The 12,909-nt window shown below is 44.1% G+C and overlaps 1 protein-coding gene across 3 annotated transcripts in view; it reads left to right on the forward strand.

The window, feature by feature from the left end:
- Positions 1 to 12,909, forward strand: part of CYB5R4 (cytochrome b5 reductase 4) — a 217,597-nt gene that overhangs the window by 73,395 nt on the left and 131,293 nt on the right. For all 3 annotated transcript variants that reach the window (XM_088470543.1, XM_088470545.1, XM_088470555.1), the window contains one exon: positions 12,613 to 12,713. In XM_088470543.1, coding sequence (XP_088326669.1) covers positions 12,613 to 12,713 — 101 coding nt within the window. The remainder of the gene's footprint in view (positions 1 to 12,612; positions 12,714 to 12,909) is intronic.

Genomic DNA, 12,909 nt, shown 5'->3' on the forward strand with positions numbered 1-12,909 from the left:
AAATTCGTTCTTCCATCTCAATCAAGATATACTACAAACCTATTTTTGACCAGTCAAAAAATGACAGAGAAATACATACACTAGATTTGGTTAGAAGCTATTTCTATTTATCTTAATAGAGTGGGTGAATGCAGGAAGACAAAGCACTTAATTGTCTTACCGAAAAGGAACTAGGCAGGGCCACAAAACAGACCATCGCAAGATGTGTAATAGAAGTTATCTTTGACTATGAAAAAGAAGGTCTCAATGCAGCTGGTATTGTTAAAGCACACTCAACTAGGACGGTAGCCACTTCTTGGGTAAAAGAATGCGGAAGCATCAATAAAGGAGATCTGTAAAGCATCAGCATGGTCTTCTCTACATACTTTACTAATCATATTGCTCTGGATCTGTCAGAGGCGCATTATGGAAATAAAGGGCCTCATTCAGAGGTGGTCGGAGGATGCAAGCGGTCGCTCAGAAACTGGGCGGCCGCTTGCATCCTGACCACCCGCCTCTGTTTCGGTCGTTAGGCTGTGGGTTAACACTCACAGCTCTAACGACCGCTAGGGTGATGGTCGCGATGGTCAGAGACCATCGCGACCATCGGGGCTTACGACGAGACCCTAGGGTAGGGTCTCACTTGTCGTAAGCCCCGGAGAGCTTCCGGCTCTGTCAGAGCCGGAAGCTCTCCACTGACATCACTAGTGATGTCAGTGGGGCCTCCCCCAAACGGTACCTCCGTTTGGGCTGCCACCTCCCCGGCCCGCCTTCCAAACGGGGCGAGCTGTCAATCAACATCGACAGCTCGCCCCCTTTGGAAAGAGACCCACTACGTCCGGCGCTGTCTGTCGTAGCGGGTCTCACGCATTCGCACGAAGGAGCCAGCTCCCTCGTGCGCATGCGCACTTGACAAACATCGAGGCGGTCGTAGACCGTACGGCCGCCTCTGAATGAAGGCCAAAGTCCTCAGAGAGGCACTCAAATAAACAACATTTGTTATGCAGAATTTTGAAGTCTTATTGATATTTGCCCTCCCTTTATATATGAGTTTTGGTATGTCCCAAGGTGAGGCTGCCATGGAGGAGCGAAGAAGAAAACATCGGATTATACTCACCGACCATTCTATTTCTTCGAGATACTCTATAGCAGCCTATAGATACCCTCCCTTGGGTGTTTTTTTCAGGAACTGATTATAAGGAGACAGAAAGACAAGGTGGAGGAGGAAGGGGCGGGAAATATACTGCAGGGGGACAGTCCCTGAAAATACTTCCTAAGGGAACAGGTCCTATATCCCAAGGTGAGGTTACCATGGAGTATCTCAAAGAAACATTCTTATCGGCAAGTATAATCCAATGCTTTTACTACACACTTGGCCGTGGCAAAGTACAAGTCCACATCATGATATTTGTGAAAAATTACTGCTGGGGCATGCTGACACTTGGAGAACTACAAGTACCAGCTTGCCTGGCATATGGGCCAGCTGGCATTTGTTGTTAAAGAAAAAATTTAAGTAAAGTCCGAACACTAGTTTATTTAAAAGAAAAAAAAACTTCATCCATTTGGGCTGATCAGAATGACTAAATATTATCTGGAAAATGATCAGAGATTGGGCTTTTTGTGGACACAGGACAGAAACCGCTGGTCTGGTCTTGCTGGTGGCGGAGTGTATGAAGTTAGGTTGTCTGACAATACTCCTCATTCAGTAGTTGCTATAGGGAACTCGCCAAAGGGTGCACTGATGTGCAGTATTGGCTGGTGAAAGACACTGCTGTTTGGCACAGTAACAGACAGGAGTAGCAGGAGTGATACCTTGCAGAAGGAATGCTGACACCTGCTGGAGCTGCTGTAGAGTGCGCACAGCAGGTGGAGAGCTGGTATTCACACAGTAGAGATGGTGATTTAAATACCAGCTAGTGCAGTGGTTCCCAAACTTTTGTGAATCATGGTGCCCTATCAGCATTTTTTCCACGGCACCCCTAAGCCAAAAGTTAAAGAAAAAAATGTAGTAATGTGAAGTAAATTGTGCTTACCTGTCATACTTAAGTTCAGTTATGTGGTGGTGGACAGGTTTGTGCTTCTGTTTGTCCACATATTTATATTGACAATAAATAATTTGATTTGGTGCTGGACCACCAACCTAAGACACCCCTGCAAGTGTCCCGAGGCACCCCAGGGTTTGGCTTACTGGTGTTTGCTGGATGCTGCACAGAAGCACTGGTGTTCTCTGGTAGGAGCACATAGTAGATGAGATTTTGGCACTTGCTGAATGCTGCACAGCTGTTCTTTGGAAAGAGCACACAATAAGTAAATGCTGGTTCTTGCTGAATGCTCAACAGGGGTACAGGTGTTCTCAGAAGAGAGTGCTCAGGAGGTGCAATGCTGATGCTTGCAAATTGCTGCACAATAGCACTGGAATCACAGAGAGCACAGGAAGCTTTGGCAGCTGCTGAAACTGAAGTTAACCGGTCACAAGTGACATTTGTCTGTCACTGTACTGCTGCAATGTAGGAGTTTAGGTAAGGCGCCTAGGATCCCTATTGACTGCTCAAGTCAGCTGGTGGAAAACCAGCCTCTGGTTGAAGAATCTGGTGTTAAGTGACTGTAACCAACATGGCGGTGCCCCTGCAGCGTGGGGACAGGGAAAGTTCTTGAAAGAACTAACCTCAGAGAAAGTTAGCAAACACAAGTGTCATGGACCACTGCAGTGACCCACAGGGGCACCTCAGGAGGTGAAGCAGCAGTGCCGAGTTAGGTGACAGGATCTCAGAGCCTGCTATATAAATAATTGGTAATAAATAAGTAAACACAAGCACGCCCAGTCTTTCAGTGATTTTATATTATATGAGTACCTTCCATTGAGTCCTGAAATAGTTAAAGGGAAATTTAACCTAGCCCCCTAAATAACAAACAAATGAAAACCAGCAACTCGACTCCTCCGGAGTCCCAGAATTAATGAAAATAGTCTGGCCGAAACAGTCAGAGCTACTTCCATATCGCATGCATGCTCCTGCTACTAAGAGCCTGATACTTCAAGTTGTGCCTACACTTAATTCATGGATACCAGAGGTCAAGGTCACCTTGATAAAGTGGATGCTTGTGGTCAACACTTTGAGAAAGCGCTATGTTAATTATAGGGAAGTAGCTGTACTATGTTCATTAGTTTTGGGGACTTAGAGGAGCTCAGTAATGTGTTCGGGGGGGTGGGGTGGGGGGTCTGGTGGTTAGGTTACATACCTGGATTAATTGACTTGAGGATTCCATTCATGGTGAGTAGAAAATACAGTAAACTATGTCTGTATTAGAAGGAGACTCTGGGAGTGTTTTTTTTATTTATTTGAAGTGTTTTTTGTAATGAAATTGTGTCCTATTTTTATTACCATTTTTCCCTGGTGCACGGTAGGTACCAGCATGCCTGGGTGTGCATACTGACACTTGTTCCTATATACAGCGATCAGCCTTAACATTAAAATCATCTGTCTAATATTGTGTAGGTCCCCTCATTCCTCCAAAACAGCACTGACCCGTCGAGGCAATGCACTGTGTGTTCTGTACAGGCTAGCCTTCACTCTCCATGTGCATGAATGAGCCTTGGGCGTCCATGACCCTGTCATCGGTTTGACAGTTGTCCTTCCTTGGACCACTTTGGTAGGTATACTGCATACCAGTAGTGTTCACTCTAGCTCCGGCGGCAGGCACACCTGCTGTTTTGGAGATGCTCTGACCCAGTTACTTAGTCATCACAAATTGGCCCTTGCCAAAGTCTCTGAGATCCTTCCACTTGCCCATTTCTTCTGCTTCCAACACATCAAATTCAAGAACTGAGTGTTCACTTGCTGCATAATATATCCCATGCCTTGACAGGTGCCATTGTAATGATATAATCAATGTTATTCACTTCACCTGTCAGTGGTTTTAATGTTATGGCTTATCAGTGTATGTAAAGTATGTGTATATACAAACATAAGGATCTGAGCGACTTTGATTTTATACCTATTTTGCAACTAACTGCATCAGCCTCTAATTATCTGGAAACATATTCTACTCGCTGAGCACCTACTGGTTCTTTGCTTAACTATATAGTACATGTACAGTGCCCGCATGTACAGTGTAAAACATGACCTTTTTCTCTCTGTGCTACAGTTTGCTTATGTAATTGCAGGCACATAATGTGTGTTTGATACATACAATGAATTATGCTACAATATCTGCAACAGAAATGCTATAATAGTCAATTATTTCAGGGTTAATAATAAATAACAGTTTGCTCTGTCTTTGATTCTGATCATCTGTTCTATTTCTAACTACAATGCCAATGCAATTATAGCGCTTACTAATTATCTATTGTGAATATACAAGTTTCACAAAAGAGCAGGGGGTTGGCTGAATAGTATTTTTGTCTTTGAAATCTACAGTTTTATTATTATTATTATTTATTATTATTATTATTATTATTATTATGTATTTATATGGTGCCACAAGTGTTCCACACGCCTTACAAAGTACATAAACAAAAAGTTGACCAGTGACAGTTGACAGTGCAATACAATACAATGCAGGACAAGGACATGGATATACATTGCTACATTAGTGACCATAACACCCACATAAGCAGCAGAGCATCAGCAAACAAGTGTTAGGTGCCCTAGTGTGGAGTATGAAGTAGATGAAAGTGATGTAAGGAGAAACGGGTCGAGGGCCCTGCTTGTAAGAACTTACATTCTAAAAGAGTACATTAGGTTCTCTTGGATATTCTTGCTGACAGTGTTTGTAGAAATTTTGCATTTTAGGTGTCTGGGCCAAATATCAAAGAAAACAGAGTGTCTCTAACATTTCATATTTAACTACTTTATTACTTGGTCTATCCTTCTATATTATTTAGAAATAAGGGCGCAAAAAACACAAAAAAAAAAATGATTAAGTATCAAACTCACGAGTTGCAGTGGTGGATACTTAATTGCCGTAGCAATTCTGTATTGCTGTGGTGTGGAGACACTTTCGTGGACCACCTCATGTACCTCAATATACCACTCAGACCACTTTACGTGCCTCCACACATGACTATGACCACTTCATGTGCCTCCACACGCCAATCTGACCACTCCAGATGCCTCCGACAGCACTTTCTATGTACCGACTCCAGATCAGGCATCTGCCCGGCTTGCCCTTCCCTCGTTACGCTACTAATTCTCAAGCCAACATATATATATATATTGAGAATAGTACTGTATTAACATAACCAAAAGTGAGACAAAATGAGATATTGTAGACAGGGTTAATAATAGGCCAGCTTCAGTTTATTTTAGTTCATGCTCCGTTAATGAAATATCCATTTTGATTCTGTGCCCATAATTGAACTCCTTGGTGGCTGTGGGTACTTTAGATTACTACAGTATCCCCACTTTTATTCAGCTGACTTCCAGACTATATTCTTATAAATCCTTTCTGTAGCTCCCTGAGCAACATGTTTAATGTGTTTTTATCAAAAAGAAAATTTCAGTAGGAATAACTGTTTTATCGGACAATCATGTACCTTTTACAAGGCCAGTAGACACTTAAAGGAAGCAGTAAAAGAATGTACTGTGGCATGTCTTGTGTTGTTGAAATCCCTGAAAGGACATGAATTGTATAAACAACAATAGAATCACCATGAGTGACGGTACAGGGTTAATGTAAATATTTTTCATAGAAATACAATTTAATGCCTCAAAGTATCGTTTTTGAGCTAGTTCATAGTGCGTGGTATGCCGAATCCCATCTGTGTAGTTTATATTAGAGGAGGATTTAAAGTAATGCTGGCCATACACTAGTACGACCAGCATAAGATAAGATTCATCCTACGATTTCCCTTGAACTCCCCGGAGCTCCCTGGCAGTACACAGGATATTGTCACTCAAATGACGGCGCTCGGGTGTTCGGCTGCACGATGCATCGCATGCTGAAAAACAAGGCACGATCAGCATACGAATACGATGGGTCATATGGGCTGCACATCTGATCAAACGATACGTTTTAGGAGCTGCAGGAGCGCTATTACTTGGTTATTTCTTTATCAGTTAAGCAGGCAAAAGGTCTGGCGTTGGCTCCAAGTATGGCATTTGCATTTAGAAGCTGTTGCTTTGAATCTACTACATGCGGTCAAATGAGCTATTAACAAGCGAAACAGGACATCCTTTATTTATTATTTATTACCAGTTATTTATATAGCGCACACATATTCCGCAGCGCTTTACAGAGAGTATTTGGCCATTCACATCAGTCCCTGCCCTAGTGGAGCTTACAATCTAGTTCCTTACCACATACTCACTCACACACATACACACTAGGGTTAATTTTTGTTGGGAGCCAATTAACCTACCAGTATATTTTTGGGGTGTGGGAGGAAACCGGAGTGCCCGGAGGAAACCCACGCAAGCACAGGGAGAATATACAAACTCCACGCGGTTAGGTTCGTAGTGGGAAACAAACCCATGACCTCAGTGCTGTGAGGCAGTAATGCTAACCATTACACCGTCTGTGCTGCCCAAATAAGGCTGCAAAAATAAAAAATATCCATCGGAGAGGTAGCAGGAACCTTAGGAGTGGCCAAATTACAGTCTGGTACAATCTGAGAAAAAGACAACGTACTGGTGAGCTCGGCAACACAAATAGGCCAGGATGTCCACAGTAGACATCTGTGGTAGATAATCGCAGGATTCTTTCTATGGAAAACGAAAAACCCTTTGCAACGCATTTGGTATGCGGCCGACGGTTCAGAACCTGGCAGCGGCAGCCCGACAGAGGAAGAAATCCTGATCGTCCTAAAGGTAAGTATAAACTAACCTAATTCTACCCCCTAACCCTCCTTTAGGGTGCCTAACCCTAACCTCCCCCCCCCCTCCCTGTGCCTAACCCTATTCCCCCCTCTAAGTGCCTAAACCTAACCCCCCCTTCCCCGCCGCCTAAACTTAAGTCACCCAGGGGGGTGCCTAACCTCCTCCCGGGGGTGCCTAACCCTAACCCCCCTTCCCCTAGCCTGACCCTAACCTCCCAGGGGGTGCCTAACCCTTTGATCGGGATGCCAGGCGCCTGTCTCCTGGCGTTGGTAAAATGACAGGCATCTAGATTTATACGCCTGTCATTTAACCCTCGCCGGGATTAAGTAGTCAGGAAGCCGGCGGTTGGCATTGCGTCCGCCGACTTCCTGAACGTATACCTTTGCAACATCCAGCCAAGTGGAGAACACTCTGCATGAGGTAGGCATATCATTATCCAAGTCTGCCATAAACAGACTTCAGGAGAGCAGTACAGAGGGTTCACCACAAGGAATAGAAAGGCCAGATTAAACTTTACCAAAAAAAAATCTAAAAAGCCAGCCCATTTCTAGAACAGCATTCTTTGGACAGATGAAACTAAGATTAACCTGATCCAGAATGATGGGAAGTAAAAAGTATGGAGAAGACTTGAAATGGCTCATGAAGCATAACACATCATCTGTAAGACTCAGTGGAGGCAATATGATGGCATGGGCATGCATGGCTTCCAATGCCACTGGATCACTAGTGTTTATTGATGATATGATGAAATAGAAATACAACCGTATGAAGTGTAAAGGGACAGGTCCGCAACTAGGAGGGGGGCTGGAGGTGCATGTCCAGTGTCCTCCAGCCCGGCGCCACAGTGGGGCTCCAAGCTGGACGCCCGCTTAGATTTTATTACCAGCGAGCGCCTGGCTCCTTCCCTGCAGCGCCATGGTAGCCGGATTCTGGAGTTCTCTCCTGAACTCCAGCTTCCGGCTCTCCCCTCAGGCACTATCGGAGAGATGTCTTGACGTCTCTCCCTTAGTTCCAAGGAGTAGCTGGGCGGACCGGATGGCGGAGGACGCTGGAGTGGGGTTTAAGTTTTTTTTTTTTTGTTAAGCGGCACTACAGGGGCATTACTATATGGGCATTACAATATGGGCACTACTATAGGGACATTACAATGGGGGCACTACTACAGGGGTATTATTATATGGGCACTACTACAGGAGGATTACCATATGTGCATGACTACAGGGGCATTACTATATGGGCACTACTAATGGGGAATTGCTATATGGGCATTACCTCAGGGAGCATTACTATAGGGACACTGCAGCAGGGGGCATTACGGGGGGGGGTGTGTGTGTGTGCCAAATTACTGTCTTGCCCTGGGTGACAATAATACTAGTATCGGCCCTGAAAGGGATATGCTGTCTGTTCTGATTTAGCCAAATTCAGCAAAGTTGATTGGATGGTACTTTACAGTGCAAATGGACAATGACCCAAAACATGTTGTAAAAGCTTTTTAAGACAAAGAAGTGGAATATTCTGCAAATGCCGACTCAATTATCTGATCACAACCCAATCGACCATGCATTTCACTTGCTGAAGATAAAACTAATGGCAGAAAGATCCACAAACAAACAATTCTATACTGTACAGCTGCAGTTAAGACATGGCAAGGCATAACAAAGGGAGGTAACCCAACATTTGGTGATGTCTATGGGTTCCAGACTTCATGCAGTCATTGCCTGCAAAGGATTCTCAAAAAAATATTACAAATAAACATGTTATTTATGTTTAAGTTAATTTGTCCAATTACATTTGAGTCCCTGAAATAGGGGACTGTGTATAAAAATGGTTGCAATTCCCAAACGTTTCATACAATATTTTTATTCAACCCCTTGAAATAAAGTTAAAAGTCTACTTCAAATGCGTCTCCTTTGTTTAATTTCAATCCATTGTGGTGGTGTACAGAGCCAAAATAAGGAAAATTGTCAGTGTCCAAATATATATGTCCCTAACTGTGTATCTATCTATCGATCCATTCATTCAGCCTCTATTTTACACCAGTCAGCCATAACATTAAAAACACCTGCCTAATATTGTGTAGGTCCCCCTCGTGCCACCAAAACAGCTTTGACCCGTCGAGGCATGAACTCCACAAGACCTCTGAAGGTGTCCTGTGGTATCTCACACCAATGTTAACAGTAGATACTTTAAGTCTTGTAAGTTGCGAGGTAGGCTTGGACTTGTTTTCCAGCATATCCCACAGATGCACAAGCGGATTGACACACCTTGAACTCTGTCGTGTTCCACAAACCATTCCTGAACATTTTTTGCAGTGTGGCAGTGTGCATTATCCTGCTGAAAGAGGCCACTGCCATGAGGGAATCACGTTGCCATAAAGGTGTGTATTTGGGTGGTATGTGTCAAAGTAACATCCACATGAATGGCAGGACCCAAGGTTTCCTAGCAAAACAGCATTACACTGCCTCTGCCGTTTTGCCTTCTTCCCATAGTGCATCCTGGTGCCATTTCTTACCCATGTAAAAAACGCACATGCACCCGGGTGTCCACATCATGTAAAAGAAAATGTGACTCATCAGACCAGGCCACCTACTTCCTTTGCTCCATGCTCCAGTTCTGAGGCTCATGTGCCCATTGTAGGCACTTGCAGCAGCAGACAGGTGTCAGCACTCTGTCTGGTCTGCAGCTACGCAGCCCCATATGCAGCAAGCTGTGATGTGCTGTGTGTTCTGACACCTTTTCTAGCATTGCCAGCATTATCTTTTTCAGCAAGTTGTGCTACAGTAGCTCTTCTATGGGATTGGACAAGTTGGGCTAGCCTATGCTCCCCAAGCTCATCAATTAGCCTTGGATGCCCATGACCTTGGCACCTGTTTACCATTTGTCCTTCCCTGGGCCACTTTTGTTAGGTACTAACCATTACATACCAGGAACATCCCATAAGACCTGCCGTTTTGGAGATGCTCTGACCCAGTTGCCTAGCCATCACAATTTGGCCCTTGTCAAAGTTACTCAGATCCACTTGCATTCTGCAAACAAAAAATATATATAGTAATAATAACAACAAATATAACTAATAATAATAAAACAAAATAAAGCTGACCACACATTACACGTCTTAGCATTCAGATATTTTTTATTACATCTTGATAAAGAAAATATCAAAACTTGTGGATGGTAATCGATCGAGCTATCAAAAATACAGCAGATAATGAAAGTGAATGGGCGGGTTACAGTTAAAGTAATCCTACTAAAGTGAGTTCATAGTGGCATACATCTACAAATGATTAAATACATAAATTATTGCATATCCACAAAATGCTTCCTCTATATTGGTTGCTGATTTTTAGGTATTACCTCTGTTTGAATGAAGCCACCTACTACTTGTATATTTGCTAACGTTTCTGCAGCACCTCCTGGATAGTGATGGCTTATTCCCACTGACGATTACTATGGATCAGGTACATTTTGGTAGTGAGCATAGAGGAGCTCATTCAGAGTCGGTCGTGAGTACTGAGCACTCACAACCGACTCGATGGTGCCCCACAGCACATGCGCACGGCGGAGCCTGCTCCGTTGTGCGCATATGCGAGACCCGGCTACGACGGGCGTTCCATCGTTAGGGGTCTCGTAGCAGACGGGGCGAGATATCGATGTTGAGTGACAGCTCGCCCCGTTTGCTGGGTGGGCCGGGGGCGTGCCCTGCCAAACGGAGGCGTTCCAGTCGGAACGCTTGCCGTTTGGGGACGGCCCCACTGGCATCATTGCTGATGTCAGTGGGGAACTTCCTGCTCGAACAGAACAGGAAGCTCCCTGGGGCTTACGAGTGCCCAGACCCTACCCTAGGGTCTGGTCGTAAGCCCCAATGGTTGTGATGGTCTTGACCATCGCGACCATCACCCATGTCGGTCGTTAGAGCTGTGGGTGTTAACCCACAGCTTAACGATCGACAAAGAGGCGGACGTTCAGGATGCAAGCGGCCGCCCTGATTCAGAGCGACCGCTTGCATCTAACGACCGCCTCTGAATGAGGCCCAGAGTGAGATCAGATATATTAGGCTCAATTGAGAACTGCTGAAGAATGGAAAAGTGGGCCTGATTCAGACCCGCTCGCAATCGGGTCGATGGTGGCCCAGTGCACGTGCGTGAGCCCCGGAGCGAGCACAAAAAGCGCTCACTCCGGGACTCACTACAAAAGGGGCGGCTGTCCATGTTGATCGACAGCTCGCCCCATTTTGTAGGCGTGGCGGGGGAGTGGCTTCACAAACGCAGGCGTTCCCATGCGAATGCCTGCCGTTTGTGGGCGGCCCCACTGACCTCACCAGTGATGTCAGTGAGAGAGCTTCCGGCTCTATTGGAGCCAGAAGCTCTCTGGGGCTTGCGGCCACGAGACCCTACCACAAGGGTCTCGTCGCAAGTCCGATGGTCGCGATGGTCTTGACCATCGCTACCATTATCATGGCCGCTCGCTTTTTGCGAACGCCTCTGAATCAGGCCCAGTGTTCGATCTTAACTGGGTGTCACAGGATACAAAGCTGTCTTGTGGTTTCAAGTTGATGTTATTTATTTGCTACAATAAAACATTCTACAAATAATTATTCTCAATGAAAGGTTTTGGGAACAAACAGCCTACTGATTCTTCAAAGTAATCAAAGTCATATGTTGCACTCGTTTTTATACAGTTCTGGAGTACATTACAACATCCATCCCCTGTCTCTTTAACCAATCCATGTTGATGCAATCCATGTGCACATGCATCTGCTTGGAGAGGTTTCAAACCTGGATTCATTACATCCAGTGGCAGGGGTGTGTGTACTTCCCGTCTATGAGTTGTGAGAGGTTAGGGATTTAAGCAAAATTAGGAGCAAATAAAAAAAAGAGGAGCACATTTGCAGGAGGCACAGATTTAAAATCTGGATAAGGATTTTTAATTGGGAAGGGATGTGTCCTGTTACATTTCTATATTCAGTGTAAACACAAAGCTGCTCAGTATTTGTGTGCTACATACAAAACAGACAATATTATTTTCTACATGCAAAAATAATAAATTTATTTTCACCCTTTATATTGTAACATGTTTTTTCCAGGTGCTTAGGAATCTGTTTTTATTTTTTTGCTTATTTGCTCCTATTCCATAAACCCCGCTTAATCTTTTAATACCCCATCTAAATGTCTCTCCAGCAGATCTGCTCCAAGATTTGCTGTCTCCTCTGGCCAAAATTAGGCTACCTAGAGTGGACCATTCTCTTCCTGCTACTGTTCCTCTCTTAGAGCACTCAGGGCTGCATTGTGGCATAGGCTCCATGATTTTGTGGTAACTGGAAATTGCCCATGAGTTCTGGCTATTCTTGCCAAAGACAGTCCATCAGCATTGCCATGCGCATTGCCTTACTTGTGGATTTCGTGAAAGTCCTTAATATGAATTGCAAGGTAACCATTGAAGCAACTTTAAGGTGATCGTTGTAGCCACTTTAAAGGGTTGGTACCAGTCACCACAGGGCATTGTTAGCTGTAGAAATAGTGCTGAATTGTTTTTGCTAAATATATTTATAGGTCATGTAGGACATAATCCATGTCATCAACTAGATAATGCTCTTCTCTCATTTCTCCCAAATGGTTTCCATCTAAAATGACCAGGGCCCTAATTATAATTTTTGGAACACTTAAACATCAATTCTCTTATTCAGTGACAGGTACAGTTTGTCTCAATTTAGGTGAAATTGGTCATGATGAAGCTATCTTTAAAATAAAATGAAATTTCCTCTAAAATCAGTGTCTTCTGAAATGTTCTATGTTTCAAGATTGTATTCTGGCTGTTACAGGACTGGTGTATAATGTTACTCCTTACATGGAATACCATCCTGGTGGTGAAGAAGAGCTGATGAAGGCAGCAGGAGCAGATGGGACCCAGCTTTTTGATCAGGTAATGTGAGCATATTTGTTATTTACATAAATATATAAACTGTATAACAGTTTACTGTTATATATATTTCCAAAGTTCCCATAAACAGAAGAACGAGGTGGCACTCCCAAGTGTTATAAATAAAGTGCTGTATTCAAATCATCAGTGTGACCAAAGCATCAACGTTTCAAAGTCCTGAGACTTTTTTTCTTCAGGG

The sequence above is a fragment of the Taudactylus pleione genome, unplaced genomic scaffold (assembly GCF_031769625.1).
Source record: "Taudactylus pleione unplaced genomic scaffold, aTauple2 ptg000015l, whole genome shotgun sequence".
NCBI classification, from domain to species: Eukaryota; Metazoa; Chordata; class Amphibia; order Anura; family Myobatrachidae; genus Taudactylus; species Taudactylus pleione.